General features: G+C 46.8%; 2 protein-coding genes across 2 annotated transcripts in view; one reads left to right on the top strand and one right to left on the bottom strand.

Moving 5' to 3' along the window:
* NAGPA (N-acetylglucosamine-1-phosphodiester alpha-N-acetylglucosaminidase) overlaps positions 1-9,081 on the top strand; it is a 10,776-nt gene extending 1,695 nt beyond the window's left edge. Inside the window, exons 3-13 of the mRNA XM_026048977.1 lie at positions 76-561; positions 1,880-2,019; positions 2,573-2,681; positions 2,993-3,121; positions 4,015-4,223; positions 5,372-5,419; positions 5,809-5,937; positions 6,543-6,674; positions 6,844-6,892; positions 7,467-7,705; positions 8,515-9,081. Coding sequence (XP_025904762.1) covers positions 76-561; positions 1,880-2,019; positions 2,573-2,681; positions 2,993-3,121; positions 4,015-4,223; positions 5,372-5,419; positions 5,809-5,937; positions 6,543-6,674; positions 6,844-6,892; positions 7,467-7,680 — 1,645 coding nt within the window. The 3' untranslated portion in view covers positions 7,681-7,705; positions 8,515-9,081. The remainder of the gene's footprint in view (positions 1-75; positions 562-1,879; positions 2,020-2,572; positions 2,682-2,992; positions 3,122-4,014; positions 4,224-5,371; positions 5,420-5,808; positions 5,938-6,542; positions 6,675-6,843; positions 6,893-7,466; positions 7,706-8,514) is intronic.
* A 717-nt stretch (positions 9,082-9,798) lies between these two features.
* The window catches only part of SEC14L5 (SEC14 like lipid binding 5), a 31,502-nt gene continuing 17,446 nt past the window's right edge, over positions 9,799-23,854 (bottom strand). The window contains exons 9-17 of the mRNA XM_026048954.1: positions 19,565-19,754; positions 18,780-18,868; positions 18,178-18,248; positions 17,344-17,515; positions 16,785-16,919; positions 16,281-16,418; positions 15,385-15,630; positions 14,987-15,165; positions 9,799-13,836 (exon numbers count right to left, since the gene is read on the bottom strand). Of these exons, the coding sequence (XP_025904739.1) occupies positions 13,731-13,836; positions 14,987-15,165; positions 15,385-15,630; positions 16,281-16,418; positions 16,785-16,919; positions 17,344-17,515; positions 18,178-18,248; positions 18,780-18,868; positions 19,565-19,754 (1,326 nt within the window). The 3' untranslated portion in view covers positions 9,799-13,730. The remainder of the gene's footprint in view (positions 13,837-14,986; positions 15,166-15,384; positions 15,631-16,280; positions 16,419-16,784; positions 16,920-17,343; positions 17,516-18,177; positions 18,249-18,779; positions 18,869-19,564; positions 19,755-23,854) is intronic.

Below are 23,854 nucleotides of genomic sequence, written 5' to 3'. Positions count from 1 at the left end.
GAGGAGCGGCCGCAGCGGCGCGCGGGGAGCGGCGCCCGCGGCCTCGGCTCTAAGCGAGCGCCTCTTCCCTCGCAGGGGCGGCTCGGACGGGGACGCGCTGCTGCCCTACCCGCCGTCCCGCCACGGCCCGCGGCACCCGCACCGGCACGTCAGGGACTGCCAGCCCCACGAGCATGGCAACGCCACCTACGAGTCGTGGCCCGGCGACGCCACCGCCGACGGGCCCGTGGCCACCACGCGAACGTTTGTGTCTTACGTGCCCGCGGCGGGCGACAGCCGCAAGGTGGTCTACGGGCACTTCACTTTTGCGAGGAACCCCCTGAGGACGCTGTCCGTGCTGGAGCCCGGGGGCGCCGGYGGCTGCGGCGCTCACCGCAGAGCCCCCGTGGAGGAGACGGCGAGGCTCGGCCAGTGCCTGGTGGCCCAGAACGGCGGCTACTTCGACATGGCCACGGGGGAGTGCCTGGGCAACGTGGTGAGCGACGGACGGCTGGTGAGGAACGCCCGCGGGCTGCAAAACGCGCAGTTCGGCATCCGCAAGGATGGCACCATGGTGTTCGGGTAAGAGCGGGGCAGTGTTGCCAGAGCGCTCTTCTCCCGCYCCGAAAGTCGGGAGCAATCTCGGAGGCAGGAGCCGCTGTCCCCTTGGCCGCTCCCGTTGGAGCAGTAGGATGGCTGCCTCTTTTCCATTAGACATATCCTACCTGTAACCCAGTGARCCCTTGCTCTGGCCCCTGGCTTTCTTTCCGGGGAAGAAAATAAGTTAGCTAAATCACTCGGATCTTCTGTGGATACCTAGGCCGCTGGGTCTCCTTGCCCCCAGCATGCGGCAGCACGACTGTGAGTGAAGGGAGAGAGGTCCCTGTTCCACCCCACTGAGAAAGGAGGCCAAGGAGGGACTGAGCAGCAGCTCTGGCTACAGGGCAGAATCCCAGAGGCTGGAAGGGACCTCTGTATGTCTCTAGATGACCTCAGCTACTCGGAGCAAGCACAACTAGAGTAGGTTGCTTAGGCTCTCGTCCAGTCAAGTTTGGAATATCTCAAAGGCTGGAGGCCCCTCAGCCTCTCTCTACAATCCGTTCTGGTGTCTAACCACCCCCACAGTAGCTTTKTTATTCCAAAGTAGAAACCAAGACATCCTCCAGATTGCCTGTATCCTGTGCTGCCSTCAGCAGGTATCAGAGCCTGTCATGAGCAGCAGAGCCTGTCAACATGATGCATCTTCCAGTTGCCCAGAGAAGGCCTGATCCAGCAGGAGAGATCATGTAGTTTCTGGTGGACATCCACACTCAATATACTAAAAACCTAAAAGCTGAGTTTCCAGTCCACAAGATGTGGGGTGCATGTAGAGCAGTTGGTTTTAAACAGCCAAACAAATATTTGCAGAGCTCACAGTGCAAGCACAGGTGTTCAGCCCCCTCCTTTGCTGCTGTCTAGCTGTTGCAAACATTACTTAGCATCTGATTATAACGAGTCAGATGTTGCTCAGCACTCTAATTCCCAAGATAAGAATATCCCTAGAGAAACATCCCGCAGGGACATGGGACCCTCGTCATGGACATAGTTGCTCAACAGTCCTTTGCTGCTGTCTTAACAGTAAAAGAGGGAGGAGGAAAGGCTAACTCTTTCTCAGACTGGGAGAACAGGGCCCATCTTTGTCTTTCCCTCAGTGAAGCTGTGAGGTGTCTGGACACTATTACTGAAAACTCTCCCAGAAGCTGTTTGGTGCAACTGTTTGAGAATCAAAGCTGTATTTTTGGTTGCAGCCAGTGTTCATTCGACTGTCCTTCCCTGCTTCTGGAGTCTGTTGGCAGCTCCAGAAGAGGCTTTAACGTGCACTTGCCGTGCTGTGAGTAACCCCTGCTCTCTCTTTCCCTAGTTACCTGTCTGAGGAAGATGTCTTGGATCAAGAGAACCCTTTTGTGCAGCTCGTGAGCGGGGTGGTTTGGCTCTTGAGGAACAGGGAAGTGTACATCAATCAGAGTCGACTGGCTGAGTGTGATGAGACTCAAACCACAGGTAAACACTGCAGASCTTCAGCCTGGCCACGGATTCCTCTTGTGGAGAGGCTGCTGGAAGCGGGAGGAGCTTTGGAAGCTCTGCTGTCTCCTTGGGAGCGCTTGACGCTGCTTCACTTCACAGGGCCAGATTTCTTYTGTGCTACTTCATTACTCCGAGTCACTGGCAAGTGTGGTACAAGCAGCAGGTTCCTGCAAGACCAGGCAGCACTTGCTGGCTCAGCCTTGTTGAACACAATTTGTTAACAGCTGGAAAAAGGCCTAGCGTGGTCTTGGTTCTTCCCAGGGAGACTCACAGCAGACACGTCTTACGAGGGGYTAGGGCTGAGGCTTCTGAATCCTCTTCCCTTCTCCCTATACCAGTAAAAAATCTTACCAAGAAAGCTTCTAGAAATCTTATTGATAGATGGGCTGGATGGACAAGAGGATGCTGGGCTATGTTCTCACTGTATTTCAGTTTAGCTGAGCTTTTTGCTGGGAGCTGTTTTACAGACAGATGTGTCTAAACAGCCAATTCCATCACCCAGTGAGCATTTGTTTCCTGTCATTCACAGGAACCTTTGACAAGTTCATCAATGTGATATCAGCCCGGACTGCGGTGGGACATGACAGTCAGGGGCAGCTGGTGCTGGTGCACGTGGATGGACAGACAGAATCCAGRGGGTAAGGCCACCACTAAGGTAAAGCCTTGGGCATATGAGACCAGTCTAAGTTCTGTCACTGGAATTGAAGGGACTGCTGCTGCCTGTAGTGAGCTCAGGGAGTCTCTGCCTTAGAACATAAAATATAAGTTGAAGGTCCCATGTAACAGTTTGTGGTGCTAGGAGGGCAAAGCCAGAAAGGCCTGGAGAGTCCTCCGGAGGTGGGTCGGCCTGCCTGGGATGGGAAAACTTCTCCCCTTCCTTTGGGGATGGGGACTGAGCTTCTAATGCAGCAGATTCACCCGTGCAATGAGCGGCTCTTGGCTCCTGCAGGCTTAACCTCTGGGAAATGGCCRACTTCTTGAGGCAGCAAGGAATCATCAACGCCATCAACCTGGACGGAGGAGGCTCCGCAACGCTCGTCCTGAACGGCACCCTCGCCAGCTACCCCTCCGAGCACTGGTAGGTGCTGCCTGCGCCGGTGCAGGGCTGCTCGAGCCACCGAGCCGCTCCACTGCTCCCCAAGGGACACAGTTGTCATACGTGATGTACAAACAAGTGACCAGTCTGCAGAGCAACCGGCTCTCAGCTTCACAGCGATGTAGTGACTGCCTGTTTCTGTTTTGTTCTTCACTCAGTAGTCTTACACTAAGTTTAGCTGTTTTAAGACATGCAGCAAAGCTGTTCAGCGTGACTGAGTGACCTGGTGCAGGACTCAAATATCAAAGCAGCTCTTGGACTAGGAGATTCAGTTGCATGTTCGCAGGACATGGCTGAGACCTGTTAACAGTTTATTCATGGAAGAGAAACACTGACTTGCAGACCCTGCCCTGGCTAGCACTGCTATTCKTTGCTCATTCACAGCATGGTGAGGAGAGCTAAAGAAAACTTTAGTTGGAATTTAGGCTTTTAAGATGTTTCTGATAGTAAACAGGAAAAAAATCAGAAAAAAAAATCAGACAATGGAAAATTCAGTTGACAATCTGACAGTTGAAGGCCGAGTGTTAATATAAGTCTAACGAAGTTGCTAATATCAAAGCAAAGTGTAGTTAAATGAAGGTGTGTTAAATGCTCCAGTTAGGGGAGGACAGAGACAGGCCCTGCTTTAACAGGGATTTGGTTTTCAGTTTGCTGTTTGTAATTTTGGGTTTTAAATGATTCCTATCCCTTAGAAGTCAATACTGTGTTAAGACTGGAAAAATATGAATGTAAACTYAAGGTAGATTTGCATCAATGATCCAGTTTTCTTATTTACCAACTGGAATTTGGCTGGAAATTTGCGGGTTACATTAAGTGGTTTCACACAGGGCTGGGAGCAGGGGCAGGGACTGACACTGCCCCCGTTGCGTCCCCAGCTCCTTCGACAACATGTGGCGCTGCCCGCGGAGCATCTCCACGGTGCTGTGCGTGCACGAGCGGGYGTGCGAGCCGGCGGGCTGCGGCGCCCACGGGCGCTGCGTGCGCGGCACCTGCCTCTGCAGCGGCCCCTTCCGCCGCGGCGCCGCCTGCGACCTCCTYGACTGCGGCCCGGCCAACTGCAGCCTCCACGGCACCTGCACCGACTGTGAGTCACTGCACGCGCGCRGAGGGGACCTGACACGGAAGAAGAGCCCGGGGGGACACACGTGGGGATACTCTGCTTACCTTAGTGGTCAGGCATGTTGCACCGTGAGCATCATTTGCCAACCCCAGCCTGCTCCCTGGAGCACGTGGTGGGGCTCCTTTGGTGTAGCTCAATGCACAGAGGCAGCTACTGAAGTCCAAGAAGTCCTTCTCCACACTGGTTTGAAGGATTGTAGCTGTTTTTTCTCTCTCCCACGAATTAGCCCCAGCAATAGCTGCTTCCTTCACTATAGGAAACAGCAGTTGCAGGGGAGCCCAGACGTTTATTGCTGCAGGTGCTGGTGCTCTGCTGCACCCCACATAGTGACTCTGCCTGCCASCTGGGGCTGTTGGTCTCATCCTGCTCTTGCCTTGGGGTGTTTGGAGCTCTTCTCCCCCTTCCCTCTGCTCCGAGACAGCACCCGATGCCAGTAGGAGGTGGCAGCAGGGCTAGGCTGGGGCTCGATCTGGAATCTACAGCAGGACTTCACTTCAACCTTTGTCTCTGTTCCCCTGTCTGTCCCAGGTCATGCAACTGGTTTTCTTTGTAAACCTGCTGATGATATGGGCATTGCACTTCACTGTGTGACAAATGAGGCAGTTGAGTTCTGCTCCCTGGCCTTACTGCTCCTCTCTCAGTATTCAGCTCTCCTGCCTCACTGTGGCATGATTTTTACAAGCGTGGGATTGCTGCTCTGTAAACTTGTCTCACATCTCAGTGCTGCTCTGCTGTCCCCAGCCTCTGCTCTTCCTGCTCTGGCTCAGTCTTGGTTTTGTGTCTTTGCTGCCTCCCTGATACAGTTTGCAAACGTGTTTGCACCAGTGACGTGACTGGGTAGAGCTCAGAGGCACACAGGAGGATATTGCTAGTAGTTGTTTCAGAATTGATGTCTTGAACTCCAGGCAGCGGGAAGCAGCACAGAAACGGGTGCATTTTGCTGTTCTTGATGGGTGTCTGCATGCAGCTTGTTTGTGAGCTCAGGATTCCTCCTCTATGGGCTCCCTGGCAGGAGCAGCCTGATCACAGGTGATGAGGGCACTCTGGGAACTCCAGCTTGAAGTTCCTGCTAAGCCTTTCTCTGTTGCTAATATCTGTTTGCATTTGTGCAGCTGGATGCGTGTGCGACGCTGGCTGGACTGGCAGCAACTGCAGTGAAGGTAACGCTGACTTCCCCTCTGCTCTGATCCTCCTTAGCTGCTGGGGGCGGTCAGGACCGCGGGATCGCAGCTGCCTGCAGCCGTGGGCAGGGCCTGTGGTCTCCCCTGAGGGAGCAGTGCCGGGAAGGGCTGCACAGGGGGCTTTAATTGCACTGACAGTTTCACACTTGTCTTGGGGTTAAGCGCTTTAAGTCTTTGTGAATTATTCATTTCCTGCCACACGGACCTCTCATGGCTGCTTGTTCAAGGCAGCGGCTGCTGCCTGGCTGGGAGCAGCCACTGAAGCCCCTGTGGCAGCAAGAGCAAAGCAGGGAGCAGCGGGGAGGCTGTGGGGCTCGTACCTAGAGACTGCCCAGGGCCCTGACGAGCTCTGCCCTTGTCCCTTGCAGTTTGTGCTAGTGGCTTCTTCGGGGCCGCCTGCACCGAGAGATGCCTGTGCCAGAACGGGGGCCTGTGCGACCCCGTGCACGGCACCTGCTCCTGCCCCGCTGGCTACTACGGCACCAGCTGCGAGCACGGTAAGGGCAGCTCCAAGTACGTTTCACCTCTTAAGGACTTGCCTGTCCTACCCAAATCAGCTCCCAGGAAAAGCAGGCAGCAGGGAGARGAATTTATTATTAGAAGAGTTTGAACCTCTCTCCAGCTGAGTTGCTTTCCCAAAGTTCATGACCCAAAGAACACACATACTTGAATACCTCTAACTTTTGAACTCCAGTTTTACAAGTTCTAGAAGTAACAGGCCCAGTAACGCTTTTATCTGCATGRCCACGCCAGCTTTTCTGAACTACTTGAGGCTCCTGTGACTGTGAAAATGATGCTGACAGCAGGAGTTAATTACAGCACAGGTGTAAGTCCTGGGCACATATGGTTAAATAAGTGAAGTTTTATCCTCAGCCCAGGAATACTCAGCTAGTCTTATCCCTGATAGCAGCAGTCTGAGCAGCTCTGATGTGGAGGAGGTTGAGCTTCTCCTAAGAGCCCTGAGGGTGCCTGTTGCTCCAGGCACTCAGCTGCAGTAGGCACCATTGAACTGAGGACAGGGGAAGGTCCAGAGTGATGGATTTAATAGATTCAAAGCAGAGCTTTGACAGTGACTGACTTCTGTTTTTAACCAATTCCCTAGCATGTCCCCTGGGCTGGTATGGGCCAAACTGCCAGGAACTCTGTGCCTGTGAACACACGTGTCCCTGCGACCGACAGACGGGCAGCTGTAACATCACCTATGATGCGGCAACACAGGACCAGTTAAACAGAGGTACCACTGCTTCCCTCCACTGTTTATTTTGGTTTGTTTTTAAAGAGAGCTGGAGGAGCAGCTTTATCACTTCAGGTTTTGTTTAGTTATCACCTTGGGGTGACTAAGATTGTTGCTTCAGTGAAATTTTACCTCCCCGCACCTTTTTCTTCCTGCTCTTGTTTTCCAGCTGGGCAGTGTCTGGCTTCCCTGAACAAAGAGAAATTCTCTCTGTCACAGTAAGTGTGTAACGTCGGCCACGGCTGACCACTGTCTGATATGCAGGGACCCTGCACAGGCATTCTGTGTTCATATACCAACATAATGTATTCATATATTTCAGGATATGATGGGAAAGGGGGTAGAATTGGAAGGCAGAGTAGTGAAGTCKGATTGTAAGACAAGTGCTCAGCCAAAGCCACCACCAGCGACTGAGGTCACACACACCGAGTCTAGCACTCGGCCAGTGTTGTCCTTAACCAAGGGCCACTTTTCCTCTTCTGCTGACACACTGTCACTCCAGGGGGGCTGAGCAAAGCGGTGGGAATCTTGCACTCTGGACCAGCTCCAGAGCTGGCAAAGCTGTAGCCTTGGGGCTGGAACAGCTGTTCATTGCTAAGGAAGGGGAAAGCTCAAAAGAACCCTTTGAAACAAACACACCCTTTTCAAACCATCTTCTCACATGCCTGGAAGCAGAACCACAAGCTGTGATGACACAAGTAGGAACTTCAAGATGTTATTTGCATATTGGGAACTTGTGAACACAGATATCTTACTGAGGGTTGTGTTTGGGGTTTTGTTTTTGTCCGATAGAAGAACCTGGATCGCCATAACCACCATCTTGGCTCTGCTTCTTGCAATTAGTGCTCTGGGAAACATAGGCCTTTTTCTCAAAGCAAGGTCAGAGAGGCAGCCTGAGAGCGGGAACTACCACTACCAGCCCCTGAGGGAGATGAACGGAGAAGCGAGTCACGGCACTGCCTGCGAGGCAGAGGATGCTCAGGACCAAAGCCTAGCCCTTCTTTAAGGCCGTGGCAGGAAAGAARCATAAGGTATTTACTGCACCCTCTGTGGTGCCCATGCTCCCAAACAAGTGCAGCTGGAAGCTGTGAGTCCAGGCCAGTTCCTTGCCTCTTGCCCTGCCCCACTTGGCCTTTATGGGGTGGGTTCCCTGCCTGCCTCACTGCTCTGCCTGGGCCAGGCACGGGTCAAGTGCAGCCAGCTGCCACACACGGGCACTGCTGTCACCCACTGCACACATGGATGAGTGGCGACAGCAGCAGCAGGAAAGGAGCTGCTTCCCTGTGGTGTTTGGGGAAGGCAGATGATCACTATAAACCATAAGTACTTCAGAAAGGTCCCTTCTCATCTGAAAGACGGATATGTGTTTTCAAAGATGTGGCATAAAAAAAAAAAAAAACCCTGTATGTTGCTGTAGTGTAAGTGAGATTTAAGGAATCTGGTTTAATGTTTTGTATTTGCATTGAGCATGTTGAAGCTTAGCTTCAACAAAACATCAACAAACCATGAAGCTTAGCATCAACAAGAACTGACAGAACAGTTTAAAACATTGCAACAGGTGCAGCAACAACAAAACACAACATACCTCATTCTGGCCACAACAGTAGGCTCAAAGGCTGACACAGCATGGGGGCTTTCCTGCACCTCCGTTTCTTCACCCAGCCTGTGCTGACTGCAGGAAAAGAAGGTTTTTCTTACTCAGTTCCCAGTCCTTGAATTAGTCCAACAAACATTTCCACAAGCCCTGTATCTTTGGTGGGTTCCTACAGCAAAATGAGGAGCCATATGCCAGCTTAAAGAATTAACTCTTGGATTTTTTTTTTTTTTTTAATTCTTTCAGGAACCTGTGTGCTCTGCTCAGCTACGTGACCTGCTACTAGGGACCAGAAGGAAGTTGCTGTCCCCATGTGGAGAGCGCAGCAGCCCAGCACGACACAGCCCARCAATGGCCTGGGCTCGGCCTTGTCAGAGTCTGGTCCCCACCTGCTCCAGGCCGTGCTCAAGCCCGAGTGTGTCACAGTCTGCCCAGGCACTGTAAGAACTGCCCTTACCCCCTCAGAGAGCGTGGCTGCCACCGGGGAGCTGGGGCCACGGACAGTATTTCAAGCAACAGCTCAGCTGAGAATTAACCATTTGCCTGGAATACATCCTTGCACAATACATTAAAAAATACTTAAATCGGCTTCCTTGTGAAGAAAGCTAGCCTTTAACATGCCACCATAGTGCTGCAAATTAGGGTTTTTTAAGCCTATCTGAGCCTGAACAGTAAAATGTAGTATGCACTTCTTTCTCTTCAAGTAAAATATATGTAATTCTTGTGCCGCGGTTGGCATCAAATCAACGTGTACACTGAAGATTCTATTTTTTTATTATTTACAGAAGACTATTTGATACTTGAATAAACTCAATTAGAATGAACTGCCTGAAAATTGAATTTTTAATCTAATAAAGTGAATTTAATTTTAAAAATAATAAATACTAAGTTGGACAGGATCTAATAATCCTTTTCCAGATAAGCCCGGCAGGCTGTGTGAACCCACCCATCTCTTCCATTTTAGTAACCAGCCGCGTTGCAGGATGATGTGCACCAGGCTGCTTAGTCTGCTGGTTCTAGAGGAAAAGAACAAAATCCTCGTTTTTCAAGAACAGAAATAACTGGATACCAGCAAGACTTACCTCCATTTCCTTGGGTATTTAAACAGACCAGCACAAATGCTTTGGCTTTTCAAAATTCACAACAAATTGTAAAGATTGAGTTGCATCAAACAGTTGGACACATTCTGTAGAGATGCTTTATTTCCAACATACAGAAGAGTACAGCTCCTAGCAGWACCTACAAAGACTGTAACTAAGTACATTTTTAGCATCAGCTTTGTTGTCAAGTAACACATTACAAGCACTTTGCATTTTGCTAGTGTGCTCTTAAAGAAGGTTTGAGGTTTTTTGGCTRCGAAAATTGGGACTTTGATATATAAAATACAGTTGCAAAGTTGAGAAATACAGCGCTTACTAAAATTTTAATGCCCATTTAATTTATCTGTACTAATAGCTTGGGAGTGGGTGTTACCAATTTAGCCTTCCAAAAGATACCTAATTAAGAACAGAAATCATTGCAAACATGCACTGGAAGAATATTAAAAGCTAAGAGCATGCAGGAATCTTTGACAAATGCCCATCCATTTTAGTCCTTACAGAAATAGTTCTGGTTTTAGCTCACAGTATAAACATTTGGAGTATTAAAGCAGCATGAGCTGGTAAAATAAAATGCATTTTAAAAGGGATTCCTCTGCCTCTAGTATGGCTGGAGTTAGCTCCCATGTCAATGCACAACCCCTCAACACCTGAGCTGATAGTTAGGCTGAGAACTGCAACAAACATCACATGCCTAAAAACGACTGCATTAGGCCATTGAGATCTTGAGATCAATAAGCCCAGCAAGCCTTGAAAAAAATCATTCAGGCTCCCTCTTAACATTCAAAGCCAGAACTAGAGGGTCGTGCCTTGTTCACCACGGAATGCAAAACTCACCAAGAACGCGAATTTCAGCCATTTAATTAGAGTTCATGCATTCTTACTAAAAGATATTTTTTTCTTAAGACTGTTGTTCAAAGGGAAGTGACCCAACCAAACTGGCCCAGATCAGACACAGGAGCCCGAGAAGAGCAGCCTGGCACTGCGGTGCCTGCACCAGCGCGACGCAGGCAGCGGCGCAGAGCCAGCATGGCTCATTTTGCATCCTTCTGAACTAGCATCTGCCTTACGCCAGACTAAGTTATTCTGTCTAAAGCCATTTAAGAGACAGCCCTTTCCAAGCCTGCAAGAACACTGTAATGCTTAGCCAAAACTCCTCAGTTGCAGCATCCTCAGCACTGCCCTTCTTGATACCTGTGCCATTTTTTAAGTGCTCCCTATTGATCTTTCCCAGTTCTACTGTTCTGGGCACCAGTAAACAGTGAAGTGAGACTTACTCATAGAACCTGGAAAAAATAAAGATTTCAAATCCGGCCATATTTAATTGTAAACAGTGGCATAACACTTGGTACCTACAACACAGCATCTTTTCTCGAAGAGATCTCACCTAAGAAACATTAAACATGGCAACAGCTCTTTGAGGTAGGCGTTAGGTTTTATATATGGAATATGTGMATCAGGGAAAAGCCCTCATTCCCGAGGAGCTGGTTTTGAAGCGCTCGGCTGGTACCTGAACACGGAGCTCTGAGCTTACCTGAAACAGCAGCTGCTGAGATATGGCTAAGGAGCAGGGAGAGCCTCGAGGTGCCGCTAACCCGGCACCCAAAGCTGGGAGCTCAGCTTGCCTACGGTGCTGGCTTACGGGATCTACAGGGAAGCACTGTCAACAGAATCCAGAGGCATTTCCAGGCTTACTCGCAACTCCTAAGAGGTTCCTGTGAAGAAAACCAGGGGTCTTACTTGCTAAATCAAGCTAATTAATTTTGCTGGGAGGAGGGAAGGATTCCTAAAGAATTCTGCTTTTCTTGCACCTACACCTCACAGTCAGGTCTAAAAAGTAGCATCCAGGCTGCCACCTCCTTTCCCCAGTTACATTAGTATTCACAAAATAAAAGGGGAGGGGAAATTCATATTAAATGTGTAGATAAACTAAGCAATTTAGTCTAAAATAGATTCGGGAGAGATCACATGAATCGCTGCACAAATAGACGTGAGCAGCAGGCTCTCRTGGGGCAGAGGAATGAATGATACTTATCACCCAGCAGCACAGCTAAGGATGGAAAGGAAAAGGGTCCGTAGGCCGGGAGAACAGGAGGGAAAAGCTCCCGGCGGGCAGCCTGTTCCCGGCCTCCGCTGCCCTGGCAYTCGGGGGCATCACAGGAGGCACCGACACGGAGCTCCATAGGATTGAGCCCTTCTCTGCTGGCTTTCCCTGGCTAAGTCAGGGACATGGGAGAGCGGGACAAGTTTCAGACAGCTCCCTGACAGAGCCAAACACTCTAAACGTTTCCTTGGTGGGATGAGAATGACATATGTGACATTTTTAARTAAATTAAAAAATAAGAAAAGCAAGTAAATGGAAAAGATACTTAGCCAGAGTAAACTGAGGGCAAAGCAGAAAACAGGATAATTACCACAATGAAATATTCAAACTAAGAAGCAAGGCTGAAATGCTGAAAGAGAGCACAAGAGGAGGGCTTGGTCTCATGCTGAGGTGTTGAAAATCAATTTCAAAACGTGTATTTTTAGCAYAGAATTAATTATGGCTAAAGACATAACACGCACAATTAATTGCTGAGCAWCTCTTGATTTTGCATGGCAAAGGTGGTAGTTTTCATCATGTCACGACTCAAATTAGCCTGAAATAGGGGAAAAGAAGTCTCATTCATCTGAGGGAGATTGTAAAGACTAAAGGACTACTGGGCAATTCTCCCTGCCCCCAAATAAATCTTTCCTGTATGAGTTAACTGTTCAGCTTTCACAATGAAAGCTGCAAGCTGAGAGATTAGTTTCTTGGCTCTATTTCTTTAAAATAAAAAAAAAAAAAAAGAAAGAGAAGTAAATTAAATAAACAATATTCCTCACCTCCTGTTGTTGCAATTATGGGGGCACTTTCTTCCTTTGTCAAGCATGCCTGGTGCTTCCAAATAACAAAAGGAACAGGGTTGGAAAATGCTGCACGTGTGTGTTCCCCTTAACTGCACGACTTCTATTCTGCCCTTTGTAGGACTTGGTGGGAGGGAGAAAATGACTCTGTGCTGAGAGGTGCAGCCACGGCCATGGGAATTGCTCTGCTGGATGAAGAAACAATCCRGCCCTCACTGGTCCCCTCTGCGCTCCTTGCACCCAGAGCCCTTGGTTGTGTTTCACAGCTCCTGGAGGCCAAAGAGCGGCTCCAACGAGGAACTGTCCCCCCTTACCTTGCACGGCACGGTGACACGCAGCCCTTATCCCCTATGTCATATAGGATGCAGCCCTTTACTTAAGAACATCCAGCAATCGCAAAGATTAGGACTGAAACAGAAGTCTCTGGGGATTGAAGACAATCAGTTACTCCTTTCTAAAACAAAAGTTCATCCCTTTAAAAAAAGGTAATATTGGATTTAATAAATAGTCATATCTTTCAAATTATAAGTTAAAATTAATTTAAAATAAGCTAGTATTTGAATAAATATGTTTCAGTAAGTGCTTAAATACACACATGCTTTTTTWAAAAGAAAAAGATTTCTCTTCAAGTTAGCTCAAGTTTTAAAGAAGCTAATTCTATAATACTGTCATAAAACRTTGTGCCTTCAGGAAATAAAATATTGCTTTTCTTAGCCCTTTATAACCTGAATCAGTTCCCATCCACTTSAACAAGATGGGTCAGATCTACTTGTTATTGCTTGTAAACCTGAGGAGAAAGGAAAARTAGTCTATCTTTAAGAAAGATTCTGCTTTCTGGACAGTTTTTCTGCCTATATTTTCTAGAAAACAGKTTTTTTTATATCTCAGTAGCTTAAAAAAATTCTCTAACACTATCCAGTTGGATCAAAAGAGGTCTTACATTTGATCTGGAATTGATTTTTGAAACATGTTGTATCTGTTTTAAGGTATTTACAATTTAAGTCCAGGTTGCTGAAATGCCCACTTTACTTTCTGATGTGTAATTGGTACCCTGGGCATCCAGATAACTAGATTATTTTTTGCTACACATGAGTAATCTAGTCCTACAGATCATAACAGATAAGGCAACATCAGTCTTTCCTACCATGTGCAGGAAAGGGACTGATTGGAAAGAGCCCTTTAAACTTTAGTAACGCATAATTCATGCAAACTGATATTCACCCAAAAAATCATGATTTTTGAAAAAGACGACTAGGAAACTGGCGCCATAGAGAAATTCTAAAGCCGCCGTTGGAATTCCAAGTTCTTTGTTGAAAACACTTCCCAAAGGCTCCCGTGTCCAAGGGGCTGCTACCTGGTCACACGAGCAGTCACCTCGAGGCTCAGCCCCGCGGGCTCTTTGGTCTGGGGCTCGGGGCGGCTCCAGGGCAGCCCCGGAGCCCCCAGCAACGTGTCCGTGTCAGCAGAGCCCTGGCCCTGCTATCTGGAAAGGTGGGAGCTGCTCTGGGACTGGTTGGACGACGTCGTGGCTCCGCTGAGCTGGGAAAAGCCACTGTTGCAAGATTCCAGGCTGGACATAGATCCCCTGGGACAGGATGAAAGAGATACAGTTGTTAGTTAGGCAGCTATTTATGGATAAGTGGATATATCAGGAGATGTGGAGCTGGAGATCAGCTTACTCTGCAGTGCTTTGAAAAGCATTTTATTTTGTCCCATCATTTTTCAACTTGGTCTCTAAGAAGCTCACTATTCCTCTTGAATTATGATGAAAAATCATAACTCAGACATCAGGCTTTTTAGGTTTTTTTGCCAGCTACAGGTATTACAGCTTGTCTCCCATGAGACACAACTGGAAGACTCTGGGGCTGCATAGACAGCCCCAGGCCAGAGACATGCAGCTGAAGAGCCCTGCAAATGCAGCACAGCTCCGTGAGTGCGGAGAGGAGCTGCCACAGGTAGCAGGGCAACTCTGGTGTGTGGGCACAGCAGTGCCCCCTCCTGCTTGTCCAACCAGAGCCTTCATGGGCTGCCTGCCCAAGGGGAACTGCACAGGCTCTGGCTGTAACACATTTTGCACAGGCAGAGCAACAGGAAGCAGGTTAGAACGACTGGAGTGAGGAATTTGCTGTTCTCAGTCAATGTGACCTGGGCAAGTCACCTTATTTGCTAAGTCAGCATCTGTCCATCCACAAGCCTAGTCTACCCAACACTTCTTCCAGCTGTTAGCAAGAGCTGCAAGTACTTGCAGAGCGCTCAGATCACCTTGTGATTGATACGAACCATATGTTTTGTGTTAAAGGGGGTTAGACAAACCCTGCAGAAACTGATGTTTCTGTCTATTCAGAAGGCACTTGAGGCCCCAACTACCATCTTTAGACTAGAAATTACTCCAAAGCTTTTCAAACATTCCCAACTAAGATCAAACTTCATCAACCAAAACCTTCTCCCACTTTAGGTATGTGGAAGCAGGAACTAAAACACCAATTCCACTGGTGTATATCCTGCCACAGTGTACCTGCTACAAAGGGAAACCCTTATTACCTGCACCACTATGAGCAGAGTCTTTCTGCAAGATACCATCAAGCTTCTATCAGTCCAGCTTAATATTAATGAAATATTCAACCTCGTGGAAGTGATGGACATTTAGATATTCAATCTTGCAGTCCTTTCAAAGTCCTTTCAAAGGACTTCTCTATTGCAAGTCACAAAATAGAAGGCCCCAATAAATCTCCTACCTGAAGTCCTTGGATGCAAGCACCTCATAGTAGTATATGATCTTGCACTTGTGACTGGAAACTTGCAGAGAGGCAAGGACATCATCCACGCGAGGGAGGCTAGTGCCAGAACAGGGCAGAGGCCCATGCATTTTCCACTGGAGAATGTAAAAGCCAGGCCAGCGAGTCACGTGAGATCCCTCGAAGAAAAGGATAAGGAATGTCATCTTGAGACTACCAGAAGTCTTAAGAAACAGCTGAAGGACTTCACAGAAGTCAAAAGAAACTACTGAACTGAATGGTTTGCAGAGCACATGTTGTTCAATTTTATTTTACACGCCTGAAGCAAGGCCCTGTAAAGAGTACTCCAGTAATTTGCTAGGATGTAAAATCAACACAAGAAGCCAAACACATCTTACCTGGATGCTCTCTCCTTCCCGACAAACCAGTGGGGATTCCATACGGCTGTAATCCACCCCAAGGACCCAAGTCTTATCAATGAGCTGCACGTTGTCACCCACAAGAGAGGTACTTGGTAACGTGGCTTCTTTGCGACTAGTCTCGGGAGCTCGTTTGGAGTGAAAGAGGCTGAACACCACATCTCCCTTCAGGATGTCAAAATCCCAGGTGATCACAGATTCCCCTTCCAAAATCTCTACAACTATCTAAAAAAGAAACAAAAACAAGCACATTTTAAAAAGTTAGGACTCCTAAAGACAGCCAGCATCTTCCTCCATCTTAGGCAAATATGTCTTTCTCTACAATCTTTTAGTTGAGGAATACTCCAGAAGTCTCATCTGTTTTGTAAGAAGTCCAAATAGGCAGCACCAGAGTACTCATCATCCAGGAAGCTAATGGATTGCATTATTAGAGCGCTCTTCAAAGTGCCCTCTTGGACATTCTCTCCTCTAATTACCTTCTACCTTCTTGTACTTGATTACCTTCTTGTACTACCTTCTTTTACCACCACCATCACTGCCCTAGCTGCACCAACAAGAATGGAAGCAGTAGTATCACAGAAGGGAAATGGAGGGAGACTTCATTTGCTCAAAAAAGGAGGAAGAAACTGCACTGTACAGAAGAACCGGTTACTCTACAGATAAGAAGCATTGCTGCTTAAATTACTGTTCTTACCTTCCACACATGCAGCTGTTAGCTAGCCCAGCTCAGCCCTCCCAAGCAGGGTACACTACAGCTGAAACCCAGCACTTGCATTCTGGGACCTGCTCATTGCTCTAGACAGCCTTAAACAGAACACACCGCTGCTACCAGTTAAGTTCCCTCCACTTCAGCTCTATCAAGTTCTGGTTTGTACCTCATGTGGAGCTCCTTTGAGAACACTTGCAGAATGATAGATCGTTTCTGTCCACAACCGGATGTGATCCGAGTTCTCCGTCTCTTCATCTGCTTGGTAGAGGGACTTGGGAACAAGCCCACCTTCTGGGACGTTGCACTGGAAGAGTCAGACACAAATATGAGCAATGAGATTGATCTACTGCTAAAAGTCACCGTACCATGACACTGTATATGGACACCTTCAGTTAGTGTAAGATTTCACAGCTGGACTAAATTCACATGAACTGCAATGATTTTTCTAACATCTAATTCCCTTCTCCAGGGCAGCACCAGCACTTCAATGCAAGGTCATCAGGGGCACAAACTGTTCATAGAGCACTTAGAGRCATCCCAGGCACAGCAGAGATGTAGCTGCCTTTCAGAAAAGGCTGAAAAGTTTTTTGGGGGGAAAAAAGAAAAAAAAAGGACTCTAGGGAGTTTGTACATTGCAGAATCCACCCATGCTACAGCAAGAACCACTCACCACGCAATCTCCTCCCAGGAAGTCTGGGATCACATCTTTGTCCACRTAGTCTACTAGCCCTCCTGGCCCCTGGTAGTTATTCCCACTGTAAATCAGAAATTTCTGCCTTGTGTTCTCATTGATGAAGGGACTAACCTAGAGAAAAATGTAAAAGAAGTTAGCGGTCAACTCACCACAAAAACTACACAAGAAATTTGTCAGGTATGTTTTTATATTGCCAGAACAACAGTGAGCAGGTAGTGCCACATTTATTACTTGTCATTATCTTTCAGCACAAAGTTTAAAAATATTTTGGTGGTTTCCTATCAATGTGGAAATCTATCATGATGGGGCTGCTTTTGAAGATTTATAGTTTAGATAGCACATTTTGTCCTGCTCTGGTGGAATGAAAGTGATGGGAATTGACACGCTGGCTGCTCTATAGCAGTGCTGCAGCCCATCAGGAGCTCAGCCTCCTTACCATAAAGCTTCTCTCCCAAATAAGCAGAACCTGTAAGGACTGGTTGGTTTTAGCTATTCGTAAACACACAAGTTTCCGGGCAGTCCAAATTTCACCTACCAGTGTCCAGAGCACAGGAAAAACCCTGGGAGCTCGCACTATCAGTAGTCTCCCCAGGGTTTCGGGGTAGTTGTCCTCAACAACCTCTATTATCCTCAGCAGGGCCTTAACTCCAGGACGCCAGAGGTGCCGCATATTCAAGCCTTCCAAGTCTACTAGACACGTCCAGGATCTACAGTGAATACATGAAAGGAACTTGTCATAACTTTGCTGCACAGTGACACCTTGGTTTATCATCCATGAAACATTCATTTCAATAAAACCAAGAGCTGCCCAAGAATCTATTTCACTGAGACAAACTAGCAGTTTCAATACAACACAAGTTAGATCTCCACTCAAGCAGCAACATTTTGGTTGACCGGATCCAAAAGCATAAAATGGACAGGAGAAAATGTCAGCAGTGTTCAGGAGGATGAAGATATGCAGGTCCATTACTAAAAATAATTTAGAAGTGCTTTGTGAAGACTRCATTTTAAGATTAAAGTGGAGTCTGACAGACAGTTTTCTGTATTAARAAAGAGAATTTTAGGAACTTGGATTAAAATCACCATGCCAACAAGGTTGAATCCCCTTGGAAGGGGACAGGAAAAGACATAAAATGTAGGAAAGAGTCAACACTTGCTTGCATATGAAGCTGTKAAGTTAATTTGCATGTAATTCCACTATACATGGCTGTATACTCCCAAACACAGGCTGGAACAGTCCGTAAGAGACATATGCAACACTTCTGTCTACAGTTTAACCCTAAGAACATCTTTAAAACCTTCATGGAGACATTATACCCACCATTCCAGTTATACTCTGTAAGGATATAAGAAAACTAACTATACTAACGTGATGGGGCGGCCAAAGAGGTTGGTATTTTCCTCACATCTCTTTTGTCCTTCTTCATTAATTGACAGAACCTGAAATTAAAAATAATATAGACTAGGATTAGCCTGAGTATGACAGAGGGACACGGAGGACTTAGAAATCTTCTTTCAAAGAATATAGAACCCAGAGATAGACCAGTATGAACTCACAGCATGCAAACCAGAAGAAAATTTTATGCAAAATACAACTGCTCTAATGAAAAATAAATTCTGCTGAACATGCAAGGTACAGACACTGAAGTTTATGATGAAATATAAGTCTCAAAACAAGTGTCATGAACTAAGCTGTAGGCCAGGACCCTGGAAAGCTCACAGTTGAGCTGCAAATGATCAGAAAACATCTTTCTGGCACATTTACAGCATTACAACATCTCACTGCAAATTTCCTCTCTGCAGGAAGCAGAGAAGCTATGCCATGCCAAAGGCACTAAACCAAAGCTATAACTTAGAGTTGCCAGCCAGGAACCCAGCAACTATTACTTTGTGTGTCTGGCAGACAGATTCCTGCTGTACTATAACAAATACTTCTAAGTTTCCCAGATGAGAAATGAAGGCAGATCTTACATGTCGCAGTAGAGATTCTTCTCCCAGAGCTTTCACCAAACCTTTTGTGTCCATCTGGCCAAGACGGAGGATATAGAGGGGTCGCCCATCTATAAAAGAAAAAGGTTTAAAAGCAAAATAACTGAACCTGAAATGCCCCAAGCGGGGAAGTTCTTCAGTGAATTTGGAACTGAGAAGGTAGAGAAGAGATATGCAGATAGATTACCATAACCTCAGTCTCACATGACTGATGATATGCATATACCTATGAAAGACGCAGTTTAGAGGAGAAATCAAAGGGCTGTTAGTGCTGTTGACTAGTCAGACAAGTAACCCAAGTAATAAGACATTGTCTGCTCTTTGGTGGTCTCAATCAGTTTCATTTAGTGAGGCCAGGGTAACAGCAACATAATCAGATTGTCTGGAGATAAAATCTGTCCTTCCTCTTCAGGAATRCCTACAGATTAGGCATGAGAAAAGCAGCTTCTACTACAGAGTTGAGTACTACARTCTCCCAGGCTCTCACTCTATAAACTTTTACAAACGTCACATTAAATACCTGAAAATATCATGAAATATCTGATCAAAGAGATGTTTTACACTAACTCAGCCAAATCTGCGCAGAGATAATAAAAAACCTACAGCAAAAAAACTACAGCTATTTATAGGTGTTAAAACTTATCCAGGATAGCACTCTTTGCTCTGTTTATATATGAAAGTTTCAGTGCAGCTTTCTCCAAAAGCCACAGGTTACTTAGGAGGCCTTACAATGCAGACTATGTTGCAGTGCCCATGCAGTGTCTCACCTCTGTCTTGGTAATGCCATCCTCCAGTGTAGTACTCGTCCAGGAGGGCCGGGGGCCTCCACGACTGCAGGATGTAATCCACCTGGTACTGCTTGCGCCACGTCAGGGACTGACAGAGCATCTCTCGAGCTTTGTCGATGTTGAAGTCCCGAGCCCGCAGAAACCGAAGGATATGCTCATCTTTGGGGATCTGCAGGAGAGAAAGTCCACAGGTTAGGACTGGTCCATGGCTTGTACCCCCTAAAATCCGCAGGGAAGCCTGCAAAGCATGCARCAGTCTTTAAACTCATAAAATTATGCAATTTTTAAAGAGATTAAACCTACTTTCCTTCCTTCTCCCTCCCAGCCTGGCTAATCCCGTTCACTGCAGCAGATGGAGCTAGCAACAAGAAACAAGTGACTAATCCCCAAGCCTTCTAGGGATAYGGGCTTGATGTTTATCCGAGCAGGAATTAAGCAGCCTGGGAGAAGGGTGGCCAGACACCCCAGCAGGCAAAGTGCGAGCTGGCCAAACCCTCCCTCCGCTCGCCACCGCAAGGACAAGCAACAAGCCCCAAATCAAAGTAAATAGAGCTGCAAGATTCTAACCCTGCAAATCCACTTGGAAAAGGATGAAGAGCCCCTGGGGCAACATGTTAACCAAGTGAACTGTACTATTAGGCACAGAACATACAGAACTGTACAGTTTTCATAGTGTTTTATTTCAGCTTTTGTGCGGGCTCTTCTGCTTCGTTTTGCTGACCRTTCTTCAGTGGCCCTCTCAGCACAAAAGGTTTCAAGTTCTTCCCTTTGTCTCAGCCATTACAGTTTAACTCTTATTAAAAAGAAACACCACCACACACCCCCAAACATCCACATTTGTGACTACTAATTCCAGCATCACAGACACAAAGYTAAGCCTGTAAAAGTTAACTTGAAGTTAACTTTCAAGTTAAGTYTGCAAAATGATTTATTACAACTTCCTTCCAAGTCTCCCAAGTGTCTCTTTTAATCAAAAAACAAGGAAAAACTGTCACCTAAATATTATGCAGCAGTGATTAACAATAACCCTGGCAGATACCTGAGCAGTGCCAGATTTGACCAGAACTGTGTCAGTGGTGAAAATAACTGATTCTAGCTGCACATGCTCTTGATCTTCACAGCCCCTACACCCCAGGTCCCCAAAATGGGTTTGATCAACAGCCCTATCAGGTTTCCATTAAAAATGCAAGTTGTTCAGAGCAGCAAGAGCCTCCTCCAGACTATTTGTATGGTGTTTAGCACMATGAAAGTGATCCGAGCTGCACTGTAATAGCTGGGGGGGGAGGAGAAAAAAAGCGTGTGCTCAGGAGTCAAAGCTCTTTTGTTTGTTCTCCGACTGCCTTCTCTTCATTACTGATGAAAACACAAAGCAAGGAGGAAAGCAAARGCTCCAGCAGGGTCAGGCCAGGAACAAGCTCGGTTTCACAAGCTGATATGAAGCTGCAAGAGATAATAAGCATCATTTCCATGGAAAGAAAAGGGAGGAGCTCAGTGAGCCTGAAGCCAAAGCCTGGTGTCACCTCAGGAAGAGGTGGGAGATTAATGCTGTTTAACACAACGCTTCATTCTAATGCTTTGCAAATACTGTATTTGCATGTTGTAAATAGGAAAAGGACAAGCTTCCCCAAATCAGATCTCAGATGGATTTGGGAGAATGCCCACAACATTTTTCTGCATTGTGGTAGGATTAAAGACAGCAGAATTTTTATTAGGTGATTTACATCTTCATTTTTGCTTCTCAAAGAAAGCCTTTGTTCACGAGACAGCAGACAAAATCCACAAACATCCTCAACAGCCCTCAGATCTCCTGCTTACAGAAGGGAGAGGGGGTGGCTGTTTTGTTGCTTTCCATGGTTTTCAATCCCAAACTGTATGTAGCTRTTGGTAAGATGCTGTTTTTGTGTGAGACACTTCATATCACTACAAAATCTAGAAATCGAGGGGAAAAAGAAAAATCAACGCTTGGACTTGGACTAAAGGCAGAGAGGTCTGAGTAGACTTGGAAAGTCTCTCCGTTGTCTTTATGCAAAGAAGGCAGTAATTCCCACATGCAAGAATATGAAGTTTTAATTCCAGTCTGTTCTGCTCACTGCTAGAACTACATACGCTTTTCTCCATGGTAGAAAATCACTGACTAGCAGCTTTTAGTTTCAATTTCTTCAAATACACAGATTTTTAAAGCAGTGACAAAGCCAATTATAAAGAGCACTGTGTTTTGGAAGAAAAATGGAACAGACAGTGAAACAGGACAAGAGAAAAGGACAGAAATAAGATGAAAATTTCCCAAGAAACAGATCTACAAATATTCTTGACAGAGCAATAAAGACATGCCTGCTTTGAATTAAAAGAGCARAAAGTCAAAGCAAGATGACAACCTCTGCAGAGAAAACTCAAGTCATGTAGGAAAAGTTTCTGATCTTGCATTATTCTGACAGGCAATCTGCATTTCAAGAGAAGCAAGCGGGCTCAGGATAAAGCCTGAATAAGCCAGCGCCATCCCACTTGCTTGTTCGAGATCACGAAGCCTCCACGAAGGGCACAGTTCTGCTCCCAGCCGTCCCTGGAGCTCCAGCAACCAGCTGCACCCTGGCAAGGMACCCACCTCAGCAAGCAGCGCCCAGCTGAACGAGCTTGTGCACCCTCAGAGCCCTGAGCGCTCTGTGAGCCACTGTCTCACATTGCTTACGTGATCCTTGCTTTGCCTTCCCGGGTTCCATTCCCCTGGCTCTCACCAAGGGAAGGGACGGGGAAGGAAACAGGGAAAAAGAAAAAGAGACATTTGGTGTGTGCTTCTTCAAACTGGTATTGGGAGCYTTACAGATCAGAAGTGTGGATAAAGGCCAGCGGTCTCACCCTCAACTAAGCCTTCAAGGAAGTCAATCTGCATCAGCAGTTTTCAGAGAAGTTTAGTTTGCTTTGGGTTAAATTTGTTGAAATCAGCCCTATGTCCCTTTACCTAGGATTGATCCCTGCCCTGTTGTCCGGGATCAAAGGGAATTTATTTCAATTCCCTTGTCCCAGACAGAGAATCGAATCACAGGACACACAGATCACAAGCAATATTCAGTATAGCACCTTTTATTGGTTATGCTGCTATTAGTGACAGACARCCACTCACACAGCTCACCAAACATGCTCATGGATGGGAGGCCAGCCCCAGCTGTGTGCTCAGAGGCCCAGCACCACACGGGCTCATTGGCAGGYAGGTGTTCAGAAAGCCCCAAGGGTCCTTTCTCAGCCCGTGTTACATRTAGTCCTGTAGTCTCACCTGCCCAAACAGCTACTGCCTCTTGGACACAGTCCAAACGCAACCTATTGCTGATGCTAGTGCAAGCTGGTGGCCTTGGACATGTCTGGCAGACCCTTGATGTTCTCAATTTATCAGCTCTTGCAGATTCAACAGCACAACTAGTCTCCAAAGCTCATCGGCTCTTAGGAGACACACTATTTTGCAGCACATTTTTCCTCTCTTTAACCTGTTCTCTGCTGTTTCTCCATTAATAAATACCCACAGAATCCACACACACAGACAGGGACTTAATGAGGCGCTTAGAAGTTCACAGGCAGCAGAACTGCAGCACTAAGTCTTTGCTACATTTTTTATTTCTGAATAAGTGATGCGCATTAGTTTCCCCAAGGAGAGAGGTCTTTAAAAGTGTTTAAATCCTTTATAATCATAGATGATACACTCACGCCCTCTCTCAGCTCTGAGCCAAATACAGCAAGACATGCAGAAAGTACGGGCAATACTCTTTGCAAATAACAGTTACTTTTGCAGAGGACAGTTAGCAAAAAAAAAAACTGAGGCCATGAAAGCTAAGTGGCTCCTGGCCCATTCTGTGCAACTGTGAACAGTTACCCCTACACCAAAAAACTATTACTAGAGAAACCTTACCTAGCTGTGGGCCCTTTTCAAGAAGTATCAATTGCTTCAGCTTTCTTCTGTTTTCCTCTCTTCCCAAGCATTCAGTTGGGTGGGCATATCCAGCTCACCCAATTATACCTCTCTTCCTTCCCACACAACCTTTCTACATCAGGAAACTTGAGGGTGAAGATCAGAGGGTAAAGATCTGTGAAGATACTCACGCTGCTTTAGGCTTTTCTCAGCCACATATCACTTATCTCTTGGTCTTACACATAGACTGCCCTTAGACTGGAAAGGAACCGCTGAATGTTACAGAAGCAGCAAAGTTACAATTGGGTCAAAGAATCCATGCTGCTTTTCTAGGAAGAATATTTCCTCCTGTTGGCTGGTCCCGGTTGTACTTG

This window comes from Nothoprocta perdicaria, unplaced genomic scaffold (assembly GCF_003342845.1).
Source record: "Nothoprocta perdicaria isolate Ctin4 unplaced genomic scaffold, notPer1 scaffold_59, whole genome shotgun sequence".
Lineage (NCBI taxonomy): Eukaryota > Metazoa > Chordata > Aves > Tinamiformes > Tinamidae > Nothoprocta > Nothoprocta perdicaria.
The sequence above is the reverse complement of the archived record's forward strand: the minus strand, read 5'-3'. Positions and strand labels throughout refer to the sequence as shown.